Here is a 21,796-nt window from a genome sequence, read left to right on the forward strand (position 1 = left end):
GAACAGTGATGTCTGGATGCACCGTGAAATGTGTCGAATCCCCATACAACGGAGGCTTGTTCCATGCACTGAACTCCAAATCTTTCGCTCACTCATCAGCAAACACTTCCTTCGAGAACTGCCACAGACGCCACAATGCCATACCAATGGTTGGAGATCATTCAATGATAAGACAGAACATTTCGGCAGGTGATGCAACGTTCGTTGATTGTGAGTTCAATTCGTTGGAAAGTGATTATGGTGGAGCAATTCGCTTCACATCCACAGGTCTGCTCAATATTTCCGCTTGCTTGTTCAATAACTGTAATTCTTCGATTCGTGGAGGAGCCATTTCCTTCTTGAGTGGAGGAAAAAATTTGATTTCAACACACACTTTTTTCAACAGTTGTAATGCAATTCATTCAGGAGGTGCGATTGATATGTGCACTCCAAATTCATTTTTGATCAGGAATACTATCACAACAAATTGCACGACTGGACATGTTGGAAGCGGAATGATAACATATGACTGCGAAGATACTGGGTTGATAGATTCATGCGTTTTTGAGGGTTGCAAAAAGAAAACACAAGATTACCAAGGAGGATGTTTTGGGTTATATGCCAAAGGAAGAGTTAACATGACTGACTGTTGTTTCAGAAACTGTTCGAGTGAGAAACATGGAGGAGGTATTTGCTGGGACAATTCAAGCAACGCATATGTTTCCAAAGTGAGCTTCTGCTTCTTTGAAAACAATTCTGCTGCAAAAATGGGTCACGATGTGTATATCGACAGCGGTTGGACAAACATCAATGAGGAGTGCTTTGTGCTCTGCCGCTCCGCAACAGCCAGCTCCGCAAACAGGGTTATGAAGGGAATACAAGAATGCAGCTCCTGGATTCCAAACACTTTCTTCGATCCCATCCTCGTCAACAGTGCCAGCGGCATCGACCACCAAGCATGCGGATCGGCCGATGTCGGAGACATCCAAGGCAGAAGATGCAGAACCGTGGGATATGCAGTGGGCGTGGCCAACCCGCTGCTCCAAACAAAGGCTATTGCAGTCGAGGAGTGCGTGTGCCACGAGACAAGGATCGATGTGTGCACACTCACCATATCCTTCAGCGGCGCTGGCGCTGACAAAACAGTGCTGAGTGCTGACGCCACAGGCAGCACAGCCCTCGTGCAAATCACAACTGGCAGCGCCACTTTCAGCTCCCTCGCATTCCGCAGGAATGCAAGCGCCTCGCTGCACTCCCACCTGTTCCACCTGACAGACATGCAGGGATGCCTCGAAGTCGCCCACTGCACAATCACTGCAACAGAAACACTGCCCGATGCACCATTCGCTGCATCCGTCATAACTGTGGCTGCAGGGCATGTGCTGTTCGATTCGGTGGAAATAGGCCCCATGTGCTTTTCATCTGTGGCTGCCCTGGCTGTGAATGCCGAGGCTGCACTGAGCGTCACACTCACTTCCACAAACCTGACAGCCATCACGCGGCAAAGCGGAAGCGGAAGCGGCCTCGACTGCTCCCTCATCGCTGGATCGCAAGTGTGCATCACTGGCGGATCCTTCTCCAGCTGCACTGCCTGCCAGGATGGCTCGTGCGGAGGAGGGGTGTGTGCGCACCTGACAGACGAGGATGCCGAGATGGTTGTGAACGGCTCGGCTGCTTTCGCTGATTGCTGTGTTCCCGATACAGAGGGAACGGGAGGAACGGGAGGAACGGGAGGAAAGGGCGGAGGGATGATGGTGCATATCGACAACGCCCAAGCACTTTTCCAGATAAGCAGCGGCGTGTGCTTCTCCGATTCCACGCCAAACAGAGCAGCTGTTGGCAGAGACCTCTTTCTCAGGTGCGCAGGCAGAGTGATGCTGAGTGAAATCGTGAACACAACCACACTTCAGTTTGTCGACCACACCCAGTGCTTTGCCGATCCATCCAGACTCAGCGGCTCTGAGGATGGCGCAGACCACCCTGTCATCCCGCTCGAGGTATATCTCTGCCACCGCGACAACAACATCTATGTCGACGGACTCGCCGGGACAGATCATTTGCACTGCGGCCCATCTGTGTTTGCCTGCGAGACCATCCACTTTGCTGCATCCAACAGAATCACCTCTGCATCCACCACCATTCTTCTTGCTGCAAACTCCACGCTCGCTTCCGAGATCACAATCGAAACACTCCCCTTCCTGCTCTCCTCTGCAACAGCACATCTTCAGGCTGTGCGCGTGCATGATGCAGGCCAGTGCTCAAACAAAGCCATTGTCACTGCTTCTGCTGAGATGAGCGCATCCAGCATCTGCTTTTTGCTCCCCACTGCCATGAGCACCGGCCGGCACGGCTTCATCCACTCGCTTGCTGCACTCACACTCGACCACTGCTGCATAGACTTTCACAGTGCTCCATCCCTCCCAGTCACCTTCTACATCATGCACCTTGCATCGGGAAGCGCAACCATCACCAACACACAAATCAGCACACACGCCGAGTTCAGCACCTTCACCCCGATCCTGATATCGGGCGCACACAGCATCACCATCAACAGCACCACAATTGCACGGCCGAGACGGGCAAATGGAGACGGCGGGTGCCTGATCGCGGAAAAGCACACCCAGCAAGGCACCACAATGCACCTATCCAACTGCACCATATCATCCTGCTGCATCCGCGCACACACCCTCAAAGGCGGCAGCCTGTATGCATCTGTGGAGAACGGCAGGAAGCTCACCATGACTGGCGTCACATTCACACAGTGTTCAGCATCGAGCTCCGCACCCGAGGCAGATACCGATTCCGATGATGAGACTGAGGCCGAGTCTGAGGAAGAAGTCGATGAAGAAAACGAGGACACAGAAGAAAGAGGGCTTGGGGGTGGAATGTTCATCGAGGGAGGCGAAGGCTCGATGGACTTTGTGCTCCAAAACATGACATTCGACAAGTGCCACGCCTGGAGAGGGAAAAGCCTGTTTGTTGCCGGACAGATGCTGGACAGCGTGGCCGACACGCTCCACCTGAAATGGGACATGGACGGGCCAGCCTTCCAGTCGCTGCACCAGCTCAACGGCTGGGAAAGAGCAACATGCAGCGAGCACTATGCTGTGCCGCTCGTTGTGTATCTCTGGACCAACTTCTCTGCCCATGCCTATGTCGACGGTGCAGATGGATGGGACTTCAGCGCTTGCGGCTTTGACGTCGCACCTTGCAGATCCATCGACAAGGCTCTCCAGCTCCGGTTTGCCCCCGACCTTCCATCCTCTGCCTCCACAATCACAGTCACGCACAGCACCACCTTCTCCTCCCTCCTCCACCTCCAGCCTTCTGCCACACACCGCAATCCACAACTCCTAATAAATGGCAACATACACGGCACACCAGTCGCAGTCCACGAGCCAGCCCTTCAAGGCAGCAACAAAGCCTTCCTCGCCTCCTCCATTCTCCTCCGTCTCGCCAATCTCTCCTTCTCTCTTCCACCCTCCCTTCACAGCATCCTCTCTTTTCTCCAATCCGCCACATCATCTGCCCGCCTCTCCCTCTCTGCCTGCTCCTTTGCATCCACAGCCCCTTCCTCTCCAACCAGCTATGCTGTTGCGTCTGTGCTTGCCGGATCAGTCGAAATCGCCAACTGCTGCGTCTCTGCAATCACCCTCACCCATCCCTTTTTCCTTGTCGCTGCAACCGCATCCCAAGCAGCTGTGCAGAACTTGTCCGCCTGCATGGTGGATGCCTCGCCAGCAGGGATAATCGAGGTCGCTGCACCCGCTGAAGACACATCCAAGCAGACAATCAGCCCCACAAACAGCCAGTTGACCTTCACAATCGCAGACTCCAACTTCACAAACATCACTGCCCACGCCAATCACTCAACTGTCTTTGCCCTCCCTTCGTACCAGAGCATCGACTGTGTGCTCGACTCCTGCTTCTGCACAAACTGCGTGGGAGAGACCATCGACGAAGGAGGCGCGGTGCGTGTGCGCCTCAGCTCCACCGAATCCTCTCTGAAAGTGGCTTCGTGTGTGCTCACTCAGTGCGTGTGCTCGCGCACGAAGGGCAAAGGCGGTGCTCTCATGATCGACTGCACCCAGCCCCAATCCCATTCTCAATCTTATTCTCAATCTTATTCTCAATCTTCACCCCCAGCTCCTGATGACCTCCTCCACCCCATCCCGCTCCGCATCCTCAACGACCGCTTCATCTTGAACGACGCCTTTTCCGGCAAAGACATCTTCATCCGGTCCGACCACGTCGCCACACAGATCAACGAAACCCAATTCACACTCGACTTCACCCAGCCCTCTCTCCAGACAAACAACTCCATCTGCGGCTCCACATTCGCCGACAGCACCCTTCTCGATCTCATCCCGCTCATCACCTTCTTCAAGGCCGGCCAGATCCACGCCTGCCTCCTCGGAACTGACTCGCGCCAGTGCGGCTCCACCTCAAACATGTGCAGAACCATCGACAACAGCATCCGCCACATCGGCAGCGGCACTTGGAACATGGTCGTTGTCCACACCGATTCCGCCTTCGCCCGCCAGACAACACTCGCCGACCTCACCCTCCGCTCAGCAACAAAGCTGATCTGCCTGATCCATCTCCAGACTCCAATCGCAATCGAGCAAACCCACCACGCTGTCGTCGCTTTTGCAAACGATTGCTCGCTCGACAGCTGCCACTTCTCCATCGGCTCCGGCTTCTCATCCGAGCTCCACTCTGTCTTTTGCCAGCTCAATGGCAGCTTGCTCGTCGTTTCATGCACATTCACATCTGCCGGAACTGAAACTCTCCTCAACTCCACACTCGTCTCTGTGGCAAGCGGGGTGTTCGAGATGAGGAAAGCCGCCCTCCATTCAATCGCCACAACTCGCAATCTCCTCCTCTTCTGCAGCTCATCTGTTGCAGTGTGCACAGAAACAAACATCAGCAGCACTGCCACCAGCAACGCTGCGCTTGCCATCGAGCCAAGCACCACCATCGAAATCAGAGATCTCGCCATACGCAACTCCACAGCAGATAATGCATTCATCACGTGCGGCTGCCCCCAAACCCCAGACACCGAGCCTTCTCCAGACGAACCTGCCTCTCTGCTGAAGCTGGTCGGGGTGGCTGTTGCCCATGCAACAACCAAGAGATGCGGCTTTGACTGCACCTCGTGCACAGGAACCATCCTCCAGCACAACTGCTCTTTCACCAACTTCACTTCCACTTCCACTTCCACTTCCACACCCACATTCGCATCTGAATCTGCATCTGCATCTGCATCTGCATCTGCAACAGGAACGATGGAGCACTTTGCTAATTGTGAAAACATCCAGATCGAAGCATGCATCTTCCAAGGCACAGGAACCGCTGCCTCATGCACATCCAGCACATCCAACACATCCAGCACAGCCAGAGAAGTTGCAGACAACGTGTGCACATGGAACGGGTCTCTTGTCCATTTCGCCGACTCATCAGTCGCAATCACAGATGCTGCATTCACCGCTGCGCCTCAGGGCGCCCTCTCTCTTTCTGCCGCGTCTGCACACATGCACAAGATCCTCTTCGCAAACAACACCCCATCCATCCCCAACTACCAGTCTGCCCGCCGCAACATCATCTGCTCAAATGCCTCCACCCTCCATCTCACAAGCATCGCCGGCGGAGACGGCCTCCTCCCAAACACTTCCCTCTGGATCCACACAACCGCATGCTCGCTCCACGGCATCCCTGCTCAAAGAGCATCCTCGTTCTTCATCCCCACACTCACCAGCGCTGCCATCACCCATCACAACAACACCCACATCCAGATCCGCTGCAACGGCTCCCTCCTTCTCCCTTGCAACCTCTCATACGCCCTCTTCTTCCTCCTCGGCGATCAACACGCTGTGGAGAAAGGTACATTCTCTCATGACGATTATGTGAGCGAGAACGAGATCGCTAGCACCATCCCAGCAAATGCAATTGCTGATGCATCTGACAAGGCAGATGTGTTGGTTGCGCTGCAGTTCGGCAACCCCTCCAGTCCGTCTTTCACCGATGCCATTGTTGTGAAGAACAAAAGTGAAAGTCAGGCAAATGGAAACGAAAAACTTGTTGAAGGAGGAAAAGAAGGAAAATCTTATTGGTTGTTGATTGTGATTGTACTTGTTGCGATATTATTGATCGTGTTAATTTGCTTTATTATTTTTGTAATTCGATGGAGAAAGCAAAAGAGAAGAACTGAAGAACTGGAAGAGATTGTGAATGACAACATCAAAAAGGATCCGAAGGCATTCGAGATGGTGACGATGGAGATGTCGCCTGAGGAGCAGTGGAGGAGGGCAGAGAGGGAGGCTGAGAAGAAGAATGAAGAGAGAATAAAGAAGAGGGTGTATGAGAAAAGCTTGGGTCATTCAGAGTCATCAGAACATCTTCTATCTGATAGTGGTTCAACTGAGTACATCCTGGGAAAGGACTCAGATAAGATTCCAGAATGGATGTTGGAGAAGGTTGATGAGAAAGAAGAAGAAGAGATAAGAAAGCGAACATTATCACCTTCCATTTCATCCACTTCAACAACAGACTCAGATTCAACATTTGTTCGATCGGAGAGTCTGTGCCCAACCACCTCATCGATGTCGAATCTGGTGGATGCAATGGCATGCTCGTCTCCTCATGAGAAGCTGATTGTGGATCTGAGGGATTCTCTGTTCATGCTGCTGCACGGAAAGAATGAGAAGAAAGAGATGGCAATTGGCACTCTGCGGGAGAGAGAACAAACAGCTGCCCAAATCCTGTTCTGGGTGGCTGGTGGTGCGCTCTTCTCCTTCGAAGACGGGGAGGACGATCTTCCCTCTCTGCCAAACCTCAGCCCACACATCGTGCTGTTCTCTGAGCACATGGTCATCTGCATCGCCCTCCATTCTGATTGCTCCTCTGAAGACTCCGACACTTCCTCCATCTCTTCTTCAACCGTTGTCACGTCTGCAAGCGATGATGATGATGATGATGATGGCAGAAACGATAGAGACTCTCTGCCCTCATCTGCCTTTGAGGAAGAAGATAGCTTCAAAAAAGAGTGTTTGAGGTGGAAGGCGCCTGAGCTCCTGATCAACAAGAACATGGGGGCAACACAGAAGTCTGTGGCATTCTCCATCGGGATGATGCTGTGGGAGTGTGTGACGCTCCAGATCCCGTTTGGCAAGTACGAGGCCGAGACTGCCGGCCAGAAGATAGCAAATGGCGAAAAGCCAGATCTGGGCGCGGCAGGCTGCTCCGCCTTCGCCCAAACCATCAACGCCTGCCTATCCCAAAATCCAGACGCACGCCCCAGCCCTGCCCAGCTCCAGCGCCAGTTCATCCAGCACTTTCCCGGTGGCGCTCCCAGCCTCACAGCTTCCGACGCCCTCTATTGTTACCACCCCTTGCACCTCAACTACTCCTCCCATCAATCTGCCTCCTATTCCGCAACAACCTTCACCAAAGATCCCGCTGCCCCCTCCTGATCCTTCTCCGAGCAGCTGAGCGCTCCCTGTCTTTTTCCATCCACCTTTCCCCCAGCCCTTCCACATCCCAATGACTGGCTTGGAAGCTGGCAAGCGAAAAAGTCACATCTGCAGTTCAAATAAAGCGGAAATGACGCAGACAAGATAGATGCTCACAAATGACGATAGCGCAGACTGCATCTCATTCTGTGCCTCTTGTCAAACGTAACAGTTGTTTTATTTATTTATTAATTGTTTGCCTTTTTTTTTGGGAATACTTCCATGTGTTTTCTGTTATCTGTTTTCCGTTTTCCTTTTGCCAACGCCTATTTTGTTGTTATAATGAGGTCGGACTCGCAAAGCTGCAGCCGTGTAGCCTTTTGCATCCTTCCGTTTTGCGTTTGTTTGTTTGTTTGTTTTGTACTCGCTTTGTATTCAGCGTTTTTCTTCATTCACAGATGTTGTGGTTTTCAAGCCATTTTCATCCCCATTTCATTGTTCTGCTCCCATCCATGTGCGCTCTTCACATCACTTCCGTTGTCGCGCGCGCTCTCTCTCTAAAATAAACAAATCAGGGCATTTGCACTTCTAGATGGGAAAAACTCACAAACAGATGCCGTGAAAAAAAAAAAAGCAAAAATTGTGTTTCTGTCACAATTCTCTGACTTTCTGAGAAAAAGAAAAGCGAATGAATAAAATGCGAATTTTTCTATCAATAAAAAAGATTGAGTGCACACCATTCTCTTTGGCAAAGAAAATGTCAAAGCGCTCGCTCAGCAAGAACATTCACTTTGTGTGCTTGTTCAGGAAGCAACACGAAAACGGAAACAGCACCAAACTCAATTAAGAAAGAGTCGTGATAGCCTTGCAAAATAAAGAATAACAATATCACAAACAGGTGCATCGGATGATTCACAAACGAAACGAAAAGAAAAGAAAAGAAAAGAAAAGAAAAGAAAAAGTTTAAAAAAAAAATGAATGAATGAATGAATGTGGAGAGCAAAATCCAAATCACATGTCTGACCAACACTCTAAAAGCACAGATACTCCCACACACATTTCAAAAACAAACCAATCAACCAATCATCAAAAATATAAGATGTTGTAATGTTTGTTGACTCTTTATCTTTTGGACTTGTTGCAATTTTCCATTGCTGTAGAATCTTGTATTAATTCATCAATTGTGAGTTTCTTTTCTCATCTGTCCATTGCAGAAGAAAAATTCAAAGATTATCAAATTGTTAATCCTTCCAGATTCATATATGCAAATACTTCATATCTCCTATTGTTCTTCTTCTTCATATTTTGTTTTGGATGTAAAAAGAATATTATTTCGATCCATGCAGAATATGCGCGCATTTGAGATAAAATAGCCGAAATGACATAGATGGATAATAAATGCAAAAGCAGTTTTTCAAGCAGTTGGATTTTTTTTCTAAAATAGTTGTTTCGATTACATCAATCTGATTTGTTGTTGGTTCGATCAGCAGGAACAAAAGAATTTTAATTCTGACCCATTCACCAGAATTCTGCTGGTTCATTGAACTTTTTATCAAAATCTGTTTTTTATTGAGTAGAAACAACTGGATTATACAATGAATATCTTGGATTTTGAACAAATTATTTATAGAATGAACATTGTTGATAAGTTTTGGGGTCTTTTCATTTTCTGTTATTTGAAAGCATAATTCCTTTTTATTACAATTATTTTCGAAGAATTGCTCGACGTGCTTGGATGTTGCAGCGAGGATGAGCAAAAGCAGAAAATCGTTGAAATGAATGAAAATATTGATGAAATGAATCGTGGTGAGTTAAAAACTGTCATTTCGATAGAGCTATTCAACAAAATTGACAAAATGCTCAAAGAAAGGAAAATGAATTTGGAAAATGCGATTTTGTTGTTGAAGCATATTGGTTATTGCAGTGTACTGAAAAGAACTTATGAATGCATCTTTGACGAATCTTTATTGTACAAAAGATTGAGGAGATGATTGAAGAAGAAAAGAAAAAGGAAGAAAAGAATGAAAAACTACTTGTTGACCTTTGTGAATGCAATCTGGCGCACAGTATCCTTCCTTCATCGAAATTTCATTCAATTTGTGTGCCTTGCCTTCTGAAAGTTTCTTTGAACAAAGAGGAAAACAAAGACATTCAAAAAGATGTGGAAATGGCTTTAATGGATTTGAGCGATATTGGAACTCAAGTTTGAGAGTTTCTATTTTGTTTTTGACGTTTTTGAATTTCTTTCTTTTTTTTTTTTCTGATTAGGAAATTGAACAAAAACAGTATTTGAATGAAATCAAAGAAATAATCCAGTATCATCAGGTGCAACACAATCTGACACACCTTGCGTATCAATCTGCTTGTGAATTTTTATTAAAGATGTTATTCAAAGATAATAGTTTGCAAGACACTATTTTGAATGAGCTGCATATGGTGAAAGAAGCAACAAGAGAACTAAAAGAGCTTTCAAGATTCGCAGATCGGAGGAGAAAGAAAGAGTCAAAAGGAGAAAAAGGAGAAAAAGGAGAAAAAAGAGAGCTTGTTTTAATAAGATGGCTGCAAGCATTGAGGCATATCTTTTAATCATGCCAACTGTGGGATAAAGAATACTGTACGCTAATTAGCAGAGTTGTTCAGATGTTCAGAATAGCAAAGGATCATAACCCAGACATACTCGATGAATGCATTTATTTATTGAGAACTGCAGCAAAATTCAGAGCTGTGAGGGTTGAAGACTTGCTGAAAGGCGGAGCGGTTGATCTCTTTTTGGAGAGGATCCTGCGATCAGCGATGGAATATGGGATGGTAAATGAAAGTTTCCAATTCTTTATTGACATTTTATATCGATTGATAATGCAAGAGGATGATGAAATGGAAGAAGAGAATAAAAAGGCAGCCAAAATGGAGCTATTTGAAAAATTCGAAGAAGAAGGATACGAAGATTTCATCATCAGCTTTCATGAAATATTTTCTTTTCTATTCAAAAAATGTTACGATGAAATGTTAAAAAATATTTCTGATTGTTTTGTGCATATTTGAAGAGATGAGATTCATTTCATTTTGTGTGTCGTATTTATAAATATTCTTTTTGTATCTTTTCTCAAATTCGAAAACGAACAGTCATTTGAAGACTTTAAAATAGACTTTTTTCGTGACTTCGAAATATAATAAAAACAATGAAAAAGAAAAGGAAAGAAAAAGAAAGTGAAGAATATTGAATCGTTCTGAAAGAGAAACAAATTTGGTACAAAGTTCAGCAGGCTATGTGAGACAGATTTTTCAAGCGTTTGTGTGTGTGAAGAAATTTTCTGTTTTGAAAACTCTCTTTCTCTTCTTCTTTATTTATCTTTTCTTCTTTTTCTTCTGGTGTTTCGCCTTTTTCATTTTCTTCATCTTTTCATCTTTGGCGTGAAGCAATAGTTAAAACAAGATGATCCTAAAAATATATCAATTTAACAGATTTTCATACAATCAAAATAAAATTAGCAATTTTGGTTGAATTCACGATTTGTGTTTAAAAAAATGTTTTCGCTCTCATTTTTGAAATTGGAATTAAAGAAAAAAAATGTTTTTATTAAAAAACGTATTCACAATAAATAAATTTACAGATAGCATACATAACCCCATTATGCAAAAAATAACTTGACAAAATATTGATCATCTCACATAAAAATAGAATTAAATCTTGAACAAAAAAAAAATTGAACACTAAATATCCTTGTAAAACAAACAGATAGCAAATGGCAAACATAAAGCTATGAAAGCATTATTGTAAAAAGGTTGAAAAACGATACGAAAAAACATAACAAAAATTTGTATTTGAACAAGAACAAAACCAAATAATTTAATAAATAACTTTAAATAAATTTTAAAAATATGAATGAAAAGAAACGAAAGGAAACAATCTGAATATATTCTATAAAAATCATTGACATCCATTTACACAGTTTATACACAGAAAAAAATATGTTCAAACAAACTTAAAAAAAATAATAAAATAAAAAATATTTTTTAATGTCAAATATAACAAAGTTCTACTAAACAAGATAAACTTACTATTTTCAGCAATTATTAATATTAATAATATTATGATAATTATTATAATGATAATCATTATAATTATAACAATTATCAACATTTATTTATTCCCCTCTCATTCATCCCTGTTCAACTGCCCCATCCTCCTGCGAATGAGCGGTGCGAGTATCATCAATAACCAAATACACAAAATAGTCCGGATACTGAAAATGAGCAAGCAACACTGAAAGCGGAATGTCTAATGGAATTCGCATAGAATGGCAATAGACAGGCGGATAGCAGTGCGAAATGAGCGGGTTTGAATGAGTCGTTGTTTGGTCGGTATAACCTGAAAATGAGGGGGATAAGGGGGATGAGGGAGAAGAAGAAGCTGAAGATGAAGAAGATGAAAATGAAGAAGGAGAAGGTGAAGGAGAAGGAGAAGGAGAAGGAGGAGGAGAAGAAGAAGACGACGACGACGATGATGATGAAGATATTGAACTTTCATGCTGTTGCAATCCAACCGAAGCTTTCTTATCAACAGAAGAAAATTCCATTTTTATTGAATCCGAAGATATTTCATTGTTTTCCAAGAGCTTTCCAACTTTTCCAACCAATTTTCCATTTTCGAGTGAAGAAGTCGACGAATCACGTTCAATTGTTACAGTAGATGAAGAAAAGTTCTTCTTCTTCTTTAAATTTGACACAAGTGAAGCAGAAGATGAAGGGGCAGATGAGTCAATAGATTGAGAATGGACATGCAAAGAAAGAGAATTTGAAGAAGAAGAAGATGATGATGATGATGATAAAGTTGTAAAGGAAGAAGAGGAAGAGGGAGAGGGAGAAGAAGAAGAGCAAAGCGAATTCGAATGCGGCTGAGGTGAAAGAAAAGCCTGAATCTTATCATTTGCCTGCGAAGTGGCAGAAAATGCAGGCGATGCTGAGCTTTTTGCAGAAATTGGCTCAGAAACTGAATGAGGGCGAAAGGGAATCAAGTCGACTTTGGAAATGCTTGAGGCATTTTCAACAAGAAGGGGGTTGCGGACAAAGGGATGGGGAGAAGAAGAAGAAGAGGGAGAAGGAGAAGAAAAGGGAGGGGGAGAAGGAGGAGGAGGAAATGCGATAGAAGAAATAGAAGGAAGAGCAGTCGGAAGTTCAGAAGACATAGAAGAATGTGGAGAAGGAGGAGGAGGAGAAGGAGAAGAAGAAGAAGAAAGAGAATGAATCGAATCCCCAACTGCTAATTCCACATGATTTCCATCTTTTTTATCTGCCTTCTCTTTCCCTTCAATGAACATCACTTGAGCTGCGTTCAGCCTTTTCACATCATCTCGTGTCACATCTACAAAATCACCCACATAATCCAATTCTTCTTCTTCCTCCTCTTCTTCTCCTTCCTCTTCTTCTTCTTCTTCCTCTTCCTCTTCCTCTTCTTCCTCTTCTTTTTTAACTTCTTTCTTTTCCTCTTTCTCTTTCTCTTTCTCATCTTCCAATGAAGAATTTGATAAACTGTCTCTTTTATTCAAGCCATTTGCTTTGCCCGATGAAAACTGCTTCAAAGAAGAGCCAGAATGAGAAGACGAATGCGAATGGCAGGACGACAAAGAGGAGCGAGAAGAGGTGCGTGTGTGTTCAGATAATGAAGAAGAAGAAGAGGAAGAAGAGAATGAGGAAGAGGAAGAAGAAGAGGAAGAAGAAGGTGATGAAAGCATGATCGGATAAGAAATCTCTGTCGACGCCAGCGAAAATGGATTCACGCCATCAGCCGAAGCAGCAGCCAAAGCAATAGATGAGGAAATATTTTCTTCATTTTTGGCTGTTGTTTGATTAATCACACCATTCAATTGATAAGACGTGCTGTTTGACTGTAGAGAATCTGAAGAAATAGACAAATTCTGCTGCTCTGAGACACCTGAATGCGATTTGGCTGATAGCAAAGAGTGATCAGAGGACGGAGAATTAGCAAGCGGAGAAATAGGGGACGGAGAAATATTCTCCGAATTCCCCGAAGTTATCTCCGGGTTTGGGGTATCTGCTGATGAAGCAGGAATTTTTTGTGGTTCGCAATTGGATTGTGAAGAAAGAGGAGGAAAAGAAGAAGGAAGAGAAGAAGAAAGAAGGGAAGGACGAGAAGGAGGAGGAAGAAGAGAAGGAGGAGGCGAATGAGAAATGAATGTGAATGACATCTGGATGTCTTCATCAATATCTTCATGTGCAATCAGATTGAATGAAGAGTCAGGAAAAGAAGAAGATGATGATGATGAAGAAGAAGAAGAATTAGCATTGGAATTTGAAGAAGAAAGAGAAGAAGAAAGAGAAGAAGAAGAAGAAAGAGAAGAAATATTATTTGGTTCACTTTCAACAACAGAAGAATAATTAACACATGAAAATGATGAAATGTTTTTAGGATTTATTTTGTGTTCAGACAGAGAATGAGAGGGAGAATGGGTAACTGAGAGAGATCTGCTTCCTTTTTGGTGTTTGGAAGAAGAGGGAGAAGAAGAGGAGGAGGAGGAAGAGGAAGAGGAGGAAGAGGAAGTAGAAGGAGAAGATGAAAATCTTTGGGTGGAAGAAGAGGAAGAAACAGAAGAAATAGAAGGAAAGGGAGGAGATGATGAAGAATATGAAGAGGAAGAGGAGGAAGAAGAAGATAAAGTAGATGAATAAGATGAATCAACAGGAGCTGTTTTGAGTGAGTCAGAAAGAGAGCAAAGATGAGAAGAAATGGCATTGGAAATAAGAGAAGCGCCTGAAGACACGTCTGTTTGTGCGTAATGCTGATACAGCTGATATTGGAGATTATGTTGTGGTTGCTTGGTTTGAGAAGAAGAAGAAGGAGAAGAAGGAGAAGGAGAAGAAGGAGGTGGAGAAGAAGAAGATAATTCTGTACTTGGAAGCGTTGAATTTGAAGTTTTTGAAGGAAAAGAAGATGATGAAGAATCATGAAACGAAGAAGATGAAGACAATTTCATTTCATCTGATGTTAATGTTAATGAATCAGCATTCTCCTTCTCATTCACTTGATCCTTCGCACAATTACACAAAACATCTGCTTTCTTCATCTTCTCTGTTGATAGTGTCAGTTCAGGCGTCGAATGCCCTCTTTTCCTCATCGAAGACGAAAGAAGTTCTTTTCTGCAGTTTATGTTTATTTTGTTATTATCATTGTCATTATTATTAATATTTATATTAACATCATTATCATCATTGCCATTGTTATTACAATTACAATAAGTATTATTAGTATTAGTATTAGTATTAGTGTTAGTGTTAGTGTTAGTATTGTTATTATCAGAATTTGTATTAGTTTTTGTACCATCCATATTTTGTTCTTCATTTGTTTCTGGTTGAGAAGAATTTGATGAGAAAGAAGTTTGACAGCTGGGATAATGTTGCAGTGGATGCATGTCATTCAATGTGAAATATTCAGAAGAAGAAAGTGATAGCGAAGAAGAAGAAGAAGAGGGAGAGGAAGAAGAGGAAGAAGAAGAAGATGATGATGATGATGATGATGATGAAGTTGTTGATATAACAATAGGAGAAGCAACAGAAGAAGCAGAAACAGAAGCAGTAGTTGCATCAAAGCCATAAGCATTCAGTGAGCTAATCGAAGCAAGTGAAGTCAGCGAAGCAAGAGTCGTAACTGGCTTAGCAGAAGCCATTGAATTCAATTGATAACTTGAGTTCAATGGATTACTAGCATTATTCAAATAGCTTGTATTGAATGCATTAAACGAAGCAAATGAAGATCTGTGGTCTATCACAGGGGAAAGCGTGACGACGAACTGAGGAGAAGGAGGAGAAAGTGTTGGCCTTCGAATGGAAGAGAAAGAGGCAGCAGGATGGCTGGGGGCAGTTGGTGAAGTGCAGATGCTGTGGGTGGAAGAATAATTGGAAGGAGAAAAGGAAGAGGAGGAGGAAGAGGAAAAGGAAGAAGAAGAAGAATGAGGAGAGGATGATGATAATGAAGATGGTGAAGAGGAAAAAGAAGGAGAAGAAGATGGAGGAAGAGCGTTAAACTGGAAGGGAGAGTTAGGATCGGATTGTTCTGTGTTGGGTGTACTGGAGAAGGAGGAAGAGGAAGAAGAGAAAGATGAAGAAGGAGAAAAAGGAGAAGAGTGAACTGAAGGCGATGTGGCAACAGGTGAATATGAAGGCGACTGTGGAGGAGATAAAAGGATGGAAGAAGAAGAGGAGGAGGAAGAAGTAGGAAATGGAGAAGAAGAAGACGATGATGATGAAGAAGAGGAAGGGGAAGAGGAAGAAGAGGAAGAGGAAGAAGAGGAAGAGGAAGAAGAGGAAGAGGAAGAAGAGCAAAACGAAGCAGGAGTAGCTGATCGAGAGCATCCAGAGGATACTGTTCCAGTTGTGGATGAGCGGGCAAACGATCGCTGGGCGCACCGCAGCGCCTTCTCCTCGTCTGAAAGGGGAAAGAGCTCAGGAAAGCAGAAGTTGAGGTAGTCCAGCAGCATCACACGGGCGAAGGAGGGTTGGAGTGCTTGAGGTGATTGAGGTGATTGGAATGGTTGGAATGGTTGGTTTTGTTGAGAACAATGAACAGAATGAGCAGAATGAGTAGGCTGTGCAGAAGGAACAGAATGAACAGAATGAATAGAATGAATAGACTGGAATGACTGCACTGATTGAATGGACTGATTAGACTGAAATGAACGAGGAGATTGAGAAGACTGAGAAGACTGAGAAGATGGCGAATAACTCGCTCTGCCTGCAATGTTATCGCAGTCGCTGCCAGGCACATCGGCGTTTGTGGTGATGCTAAAGAAAGTGCGGTTGGCTTCGGAATATTCTTCTTTTTCTTCTTCTTCTGCTGCTGCTTTTTCTTCTTCCTTTTCTGATTTTGAGGATTTTCTCGCTTTCGCTGCTTTCTGTTCGGTTGCACTGCGTTTTGAGTTTTTTCTCCCTTTCTGTGATGTTTCCTTTCCTTTTTCGCTCCTTCTCTCATTTCCTCTTTCACTTCCTCTCCCGCCCCCTCTCCTTTCTCCTTTCTCTCCTTCGTCCTCTGCCCCGCTTCCTCCTCCATCAAAGCTGAATCCATAGCCAAAGCCAAAGCCAAATCCAGTGCTCACACTTGAATTACTTCCGTCTGACAGTCTTCTCAATGCATCTGATCTCTCCCCTCCCTCTCTGTCTTCGCCTGCCTCGTCCAGCCAGTCAAATTCCTCGCGCTCAACCACTTTTTCGTAGTAGACGCTGCTGTTGTGAGTGAAGAAGACGCGGATCGCAGGGGACGCCTTTTTGTGCAGCTGAGATGCGCGAATACGCGAAGCTTTCATAAGAAACGATTTGGTCGTGAACCGCTTGAAGTTCGCGTAATTTGCTATTTGAATGAAATTTTGAAAAAGCAAATAAATACAACTAATAGATAACACAAAAAATGCGCACCGTTTGCTGCTGAATCAAACATTTCCTTTAAATCTTCGTCGCAGGCAAGATTAACATCGTCATTCACTCGATATCTGAGTTGAAGTGCTTCTTTACATGTTGAACGATACCAAAATTTCACAAGCTCTTTATTGTGTAATTGCATCACTGAGTCTATAGGAAAATTTCCACAATGCACAATCACTTCCCAAGTTAATTTTCTTTTTGTTGTGATGAGGTTTCTGTTTTGCGATGAAACATAAATATCATACAGCACTCCAACGGGATGACGCCTAAAAAAAGATGAAAATAAAATAAAAAAATGGTAAAAAACAATCAGCAAAAACCATTCTAAAGGTTTATTATCAAATGATAACCACAATGAACGATAATCCATGTCGCTAACAAAAGGGGAAAAGAATCTGTAGACTGTTGGCATAAATAGTGGGAAATAACTCGAAAATGGTATTTTTATCTTTAATATCAAATGATGTTACGATTAATAAGCTAAATATTTAAATGAAAAATTTTTTCCAAACTGGAAGAGAAATGGGAATGTACTTTCCGGAGATTACAGACGGATCTAGCTTAAAGGAAACTATTATTTTTAAGTTCCATAGTTTAGCTTGTAATGAACACATTAAATGGATAAACTGAAAACAATGTGTTCACTTTTTGAGCTATGGTGTATATGATCTTTCAATGTTTTGATTAAAAAAAGCTTAAAAAAAAAAGTAATAATAAAATTAAATTAAATTAAATAAACGTCAAAAGAATAAACATTGAAGTTTTATAGCTATATCCGATTAATAAATTTATTTGTTTATAATTTGTTTATAGGCTGAAAATTTTGTGATTTATTTATTTATGAATATTAAAAATAAATAGATTTTTCAGCTTGTCAGTGTCCCCTTCATGAATTAAGTTTATTAAAAATCAAGGAATAACATTCATCGATAAAAGAAAAGAAAATATTTATGCTTTTTTGTTCTTTTTTCGGATTATTCATAAAACGATTAATGTTTTGGAATTTTTTTGCATTCATGATGTGAATTTTGTAATTATTGTAATAACAATAAAATAACTATAATTCATTAAAAATCATTATAATAAGTTCTACAAAAGCACAATAAAAAAAAGAAAGATAGAAAGAACGAGAGAAAAAATGAGTTTTTTTCCAAAACAATTGATGACTGAAAAATAAAATGAACCTGATATAATTGTGGTGTACTCACGAATATAACAATCTTCGAATATCAACACAAAACAGAAAATAAAAAAAAAACATGAAGAGAACTGGCTTCAACTTGAAATCCAGTCAATATTTTAATAAATGAAAATATTCTCATTATTAATTTCGCTCGAATGACAGCATCAATGCAATTTCTCAAAACAATAACAGAAGTTATGAAGTAGTAAAATCCAAATAGCCAAGTTTCCTGATAGCTTTGTATCTATTTTTTTTTTTTTTTTCATTTTTTATTTATTTAAAATTGAAACATTGAATCATCAAAAGGATGTTGAATTTCATAAGTATATAAATATTGGCATTAAAAAAAAGAATAAATAAAAATGAAAAAAATACAATGAAAACGCAAACTGTGATGGAATCTCTTGCAAAGCAGCGATGGCAAAAGAAGGTGCAAAAGAAGAAGCGTACTTCTTCTTCAGATCGTGGAAAGCAACAAATTGAAACTGGAAAGAAGAATAATAATAATAATAAAATTGAACAGATTCATTTGCGAAAGCGTCCAATGGCAATTTTAAAAATTGAATGGTTTAAAAGAAATACAATAATAAAAAAGAAAGACATTTAAGTTAGAACAAAAAGAATATACAAACGTTATCAAATTTGCGTCTTGGAATTCTATCATCAAAGGTCTCCATCAAATCCCTGGTTAAATAAAAAAAGCATAATTAAACAAACAAATTCACCAATAAATATTAAATTGAATGTTTCGGAATTCGTATTGGCAAAAATGAATTTTTCGTATTTTCAATAATTCAGAAATATTTTTCACAAGATTAGTCAAAAATGAAAGGAACGGAATGGATAAATGAAAACAAACCATGGTCCATCTCCGACTCCGATGCAGATTATAGAAAGAGGGTAGTTTGAAGCTTCAACAATGGCATCGATTGTTTTTCTCTCTTCGTTCACTTGCCCGTCTGTCACAATCACAAGAATATGATACTAAAATAAATTAAAATCGTAAATAACGAAAATATTGTTTCAAAAATAAATGAAATTAATAAATAAAACTGATTTCTTTTCTTTGACTGTTCGAATGGCCTCTCTGATGAGAGGAGCAAAATCAGTTGGCCCAGAAAGTTGTAAAGAAGCTGCAAGCACTTTGTATTGCTCGATAACCTTTTCAAATAAATAAATGATTCTCAAAAAAGAATAAATGTGATGAAGAATCTTCATACCTCTTTAAATCCACTGCAAGGTCTATCAGGGAAAAAGGGTGAAGCAATCGTATCACTATTATTTTTCAAGATTATCAGAAACATTTCAATTCAAAATATAAAATATGCATAGCACATACGTTGAAATGGCGTCGCCAAATGTATATGCAGGAATCAAATGGTCATCTGTTAAAATTCAACATTCAACAATAAAAAAGTGTTTTAAAACAAAAATGTCAACCATCAAATGTTTCAAGTGTTTCTCCAATAATTTCAATGACCTCCATATAAGGATTTTTCTCTCTGGTGTCATGCAAACTTTTCCCACCAAAACTTCTTGATCCCTAAAATATTGTAAAAATAAACATAAATCATAAATGTTTTTTCTTTTCAAAAAAAATAATCACAATAAACAGTTGAAAGGTTCGATCCAGTAAAATCAACTCCAAAAATTAAGTTTGAGCCTTCAAGGCCAGCCTCTCGTATGGCTTTTTGAACCTATTACAAGAATAATGACAGAGCAATGTTTCTAAGATATATCGCATTAAAATCCAGTTAGAACCTCTCCAATTGTTTTGTATTGATCAGGGTTAAACTTTGGTACTGATGAGGAAGAGCCGCAACCCATGAACTTAATCAATAATTAAAAAATATTCTAACTTTTGGGTCATCAAGAATATGTTTTGTTGTCATTCGTTTGTTGCATGATTCATATATCTAAATCGAAAGAAAAAACAAATCAAACAAATTGAGCTTCGAAGGCGAAAACAAATTTGATTGTAACATTTTCTTTTTTTTCTTTCTTTAAAATATTTGATATATTTATAATGAACTTCAAGAAATCCTTTGTGCTAATTGAATTTCAATATCAGAAAATAAAAGAAAATAATATTTTTAAATAGTCTTCAATTTACAGATGTGCAAAAAATACCGGACAAGATCGATTTCGCAAAAACCGTTATAATAATAGTTCTATTAATTTTCCTCACAATATATCTCATTAATAAAAACTCATTTGATAGACAAAACTTTCAAAACAACTTTATTTGTGCTCAGAAAAAATAAATGATTGAAATCTTGGATAAGCTCAAAATCCTATTTCACCGAAATTTTAAAAATAGATATTACTGAGCTCAAATGAGGCCTTTTTAAAAGTTTTGGAAAATCAAATGAGTTTGTATTAATGAGATATATGGGACAAAATTTTTTGCTTCAAGCTTTTTCATTGAAATGTTGAACACTTTTTATTGACTTTTTGAGAACTAAAAACACAATAAAAATGGTCCATTTAATTACTTTTGTAAAATGTTGTTGAACATTTTGTTATTATAACAATGATGCCTGTAAACGGATATGAAAATCAAATTTATTTTAATATCTGAGAAAGGGAAATAAAGTTATGAGTAAAGCAATTTTTCAACACCTTGTGCAAAAAAAGCTTGAGGGTTCGTATTTTCCCCCAAATGGTTCATCATAATTTAATATAAAGAGAGGGACGATGAACATTAGTTACTGGCAGACTTCTATGATATTTTTTCTCAGAGTTTAAACATTTATTTGATTTATTTGAAAATATAAAATTTTTTTTTTGTTGAAAGCACAATAAAAAAGATAAGCACATATTGTGCAAAAAATATCGGATAAGACCGATTTCACAATAACAGCGAGAGGAAAAATTCTGTAAATTTTCCTCAAAATATGGAGGAAAATACGGACTTTCAAGGTTTTTTTGCACAAAGCATGAAAAAATTGCTTCACTCATAACTTTTGATCGCTTTCTCAGATTTCAAATTAAATCTGATTTTCATATCCTTAAACAGGCATTGTTGAAATCAAAACAAAAAGTTTTCCAACGTTTCACGAATGTCGAAAAATGGACCCATTTTAATTGTGTTTTTTTATTTCTGAAAGTCAATGAAAAGTGCATATTTTTTCTATGAAAATGCCTGAAGGAAAATATTTTGCCCCATATGATAAGCTTCAATTTGTTGAAGCTTGGAGCTTCCGGATATCCGAACAGTTCATTCGTGAAATACAAATATTTATCAAATAATTTTTACAAACATGATTTTTCAAGTGTTTGATAGTTGGATAAGGCAATTGCAGTTTATAATGACTCATTATGGTGATCATTTTTGTGAAAGATTTTTTTTCACATCCTTTCTAATACCATATTTAATAATTTTAACAAAATATTTAGAACCACCCAATAACACAAATAACCATAATAATTAATAGATAATTAAACAAAAACAAAAAATATGTGTTGGAGCTTTGTTTTTGCTTTATTTTGCTTTTGCCTTTCTGAAGACATTGTGGTTGCATTTGTTTCTGATGATGGGAATGGATTTTGTTCATCGGAAGCACAACCTTGCAAATCCTTCGAAGAAGCATTTTCTGTGATGGACACATGCGGTTGCCACGAATTGACAATTAACATTGTTACGGAAATCACTTTGCTCAGTGATATCACATTAAATTTCCCCGAACCTGGAATGGAAATTCGTTCATCGTCAAATTCTTCTTCGAAAATAATTTTACCCAAAGTTATAAAA

The 21,796-nt window shown here is 40.8% G+C and overlaps 4 protein-coding genes across 4 annotated transcripts; 2 read left to right on the forward strand and 2 right to left on the reverse strand.

Moving 5' to 3' along the window:
* Positions 1-8: 8 nt before the first annotated feature.
* MONOS_9931fu9932 (uncharacterized protein) lies at positions 9-7,451 on the forward strand (the record flags this gene model as incomplete). Its single annotated transcript, XM_067880475.1, has 2 exons — positions 9-267; positions 406-7,451. 2 exons carry the CDS (start codon positions 9-11, stop codon positions 7,449-7,451), a joined length of 7,305 nt encoding a protein of 2,434 aa, XP_067736185.1.
* A 158-nt stretch (positions 7,452-7,609) lies between these two features.
* Positions 7,610-8,022, forward strand: MONOS_9930 (uncharacterized protein; the record flags this gene model as incomplete). The annotated part of the gene is made up of 3 exons (XM_067880474.1): positions 7,610-7,684; positions 7,778-7,829; positions 7,889-8,022. 3 exons carry the CDS (start codon positions 7,610-7,612, stop codon positions 8,020-8,022), a joined length of 261 nt encoding a protein of 86 aa, XP_067736186.1.
* A 2,887-nt stretch (positions 8,023-10,909) lies between these two features.
* MONOS_9929 (Autophagy-related protein 5C (Atg5C)) lies at positions 10,910-17,473 on the reverse strand (the record flags this gene model as incomplete). Its single annotated transcript, XM_067880472.1, has 4 exons — positions 10,910-16,788; positions 16,854-17,125; positions 17,180-17,307; positions 17,372-17,473. The coding sequence occupies 4 exons, from the start codon at positions 17,471-17,473 to the stop codon at positions 11,591-11,593; spliced, it is 5,700 nt and encodes a 1,899-aa protein (XP_067736187.1). The 3' UTR covers positions 10,910-11,590.
* Positions 17,474-17,806: 333 nt separating this feature from the next.
* MONOS_9928 (putative copine) lies at positions 17,807-19,894 on the reverse strand. The gene is made up of 10 exons (XM_067880471.1): positions 19,804-19,894; positions 19,656-19,739; positions 19,483-19,585; positions 19,382-19,427; positions 19,263-19,317; positions 19,096-19,203; positions 18,902-19,026; positions 18,675-18,726; positions 18,433-18,527; positions 17,807-18,286 (listed from the first exon to the last, which is right to left on the reverse strand). Exons 1-10 carry the CDS (start codon positions 19,867-19,869, stop codon positions 18,238-18,240), a joined length of 783 nt encoding a protein of 260 aa, XP_067736188.1. The 5' UTR covers positions 19,870-19,894; the 3' UTR covers positions 17,807-18,237.
* Between the last annotated feature and the right edge of the window lie 1,902 nt (positions 19,895-21,796).

Source organism: Monocercomonoides exilis (genome assembly GCF_001643675.1).
Source record: "Monocercomonoides exilis strain PA203 chromosome Unknown scaffold1-2713096, whole genome shotgun sequence".
Lineage (NCBI taxonomy): Eukaryota > Preaxostyla > Oxymonadida > Polymastigidae > Monocercomonoides > Monocercomonoides exilis.

Excerpts from the sequence above, each read along its gene's own strand:
- MONOS_9928 (XM_067880471.1), bottom strand. The coding sequence starts at position 19,869 with ATGGGTTGCGGCTCTTCCTCATCAGTACCAAAGTTTAACCCTGATCAA. Across the intron at positions 19,586-19,655 it reads CTGGATCGAACCTTTCAACT|GGATCAAGAAGTTTTGGTGG; the intron begins GTTTATTGTGAT and ends ACAATATTTTAG. Across the intron at positions 19,204-19,262 it reads CTTGCAGTGGATTTAAAGAG|GTTATCGAGCAATACAAAGT; the intron begins GTATGAAGATTC and ends TTATTTGAAAAG.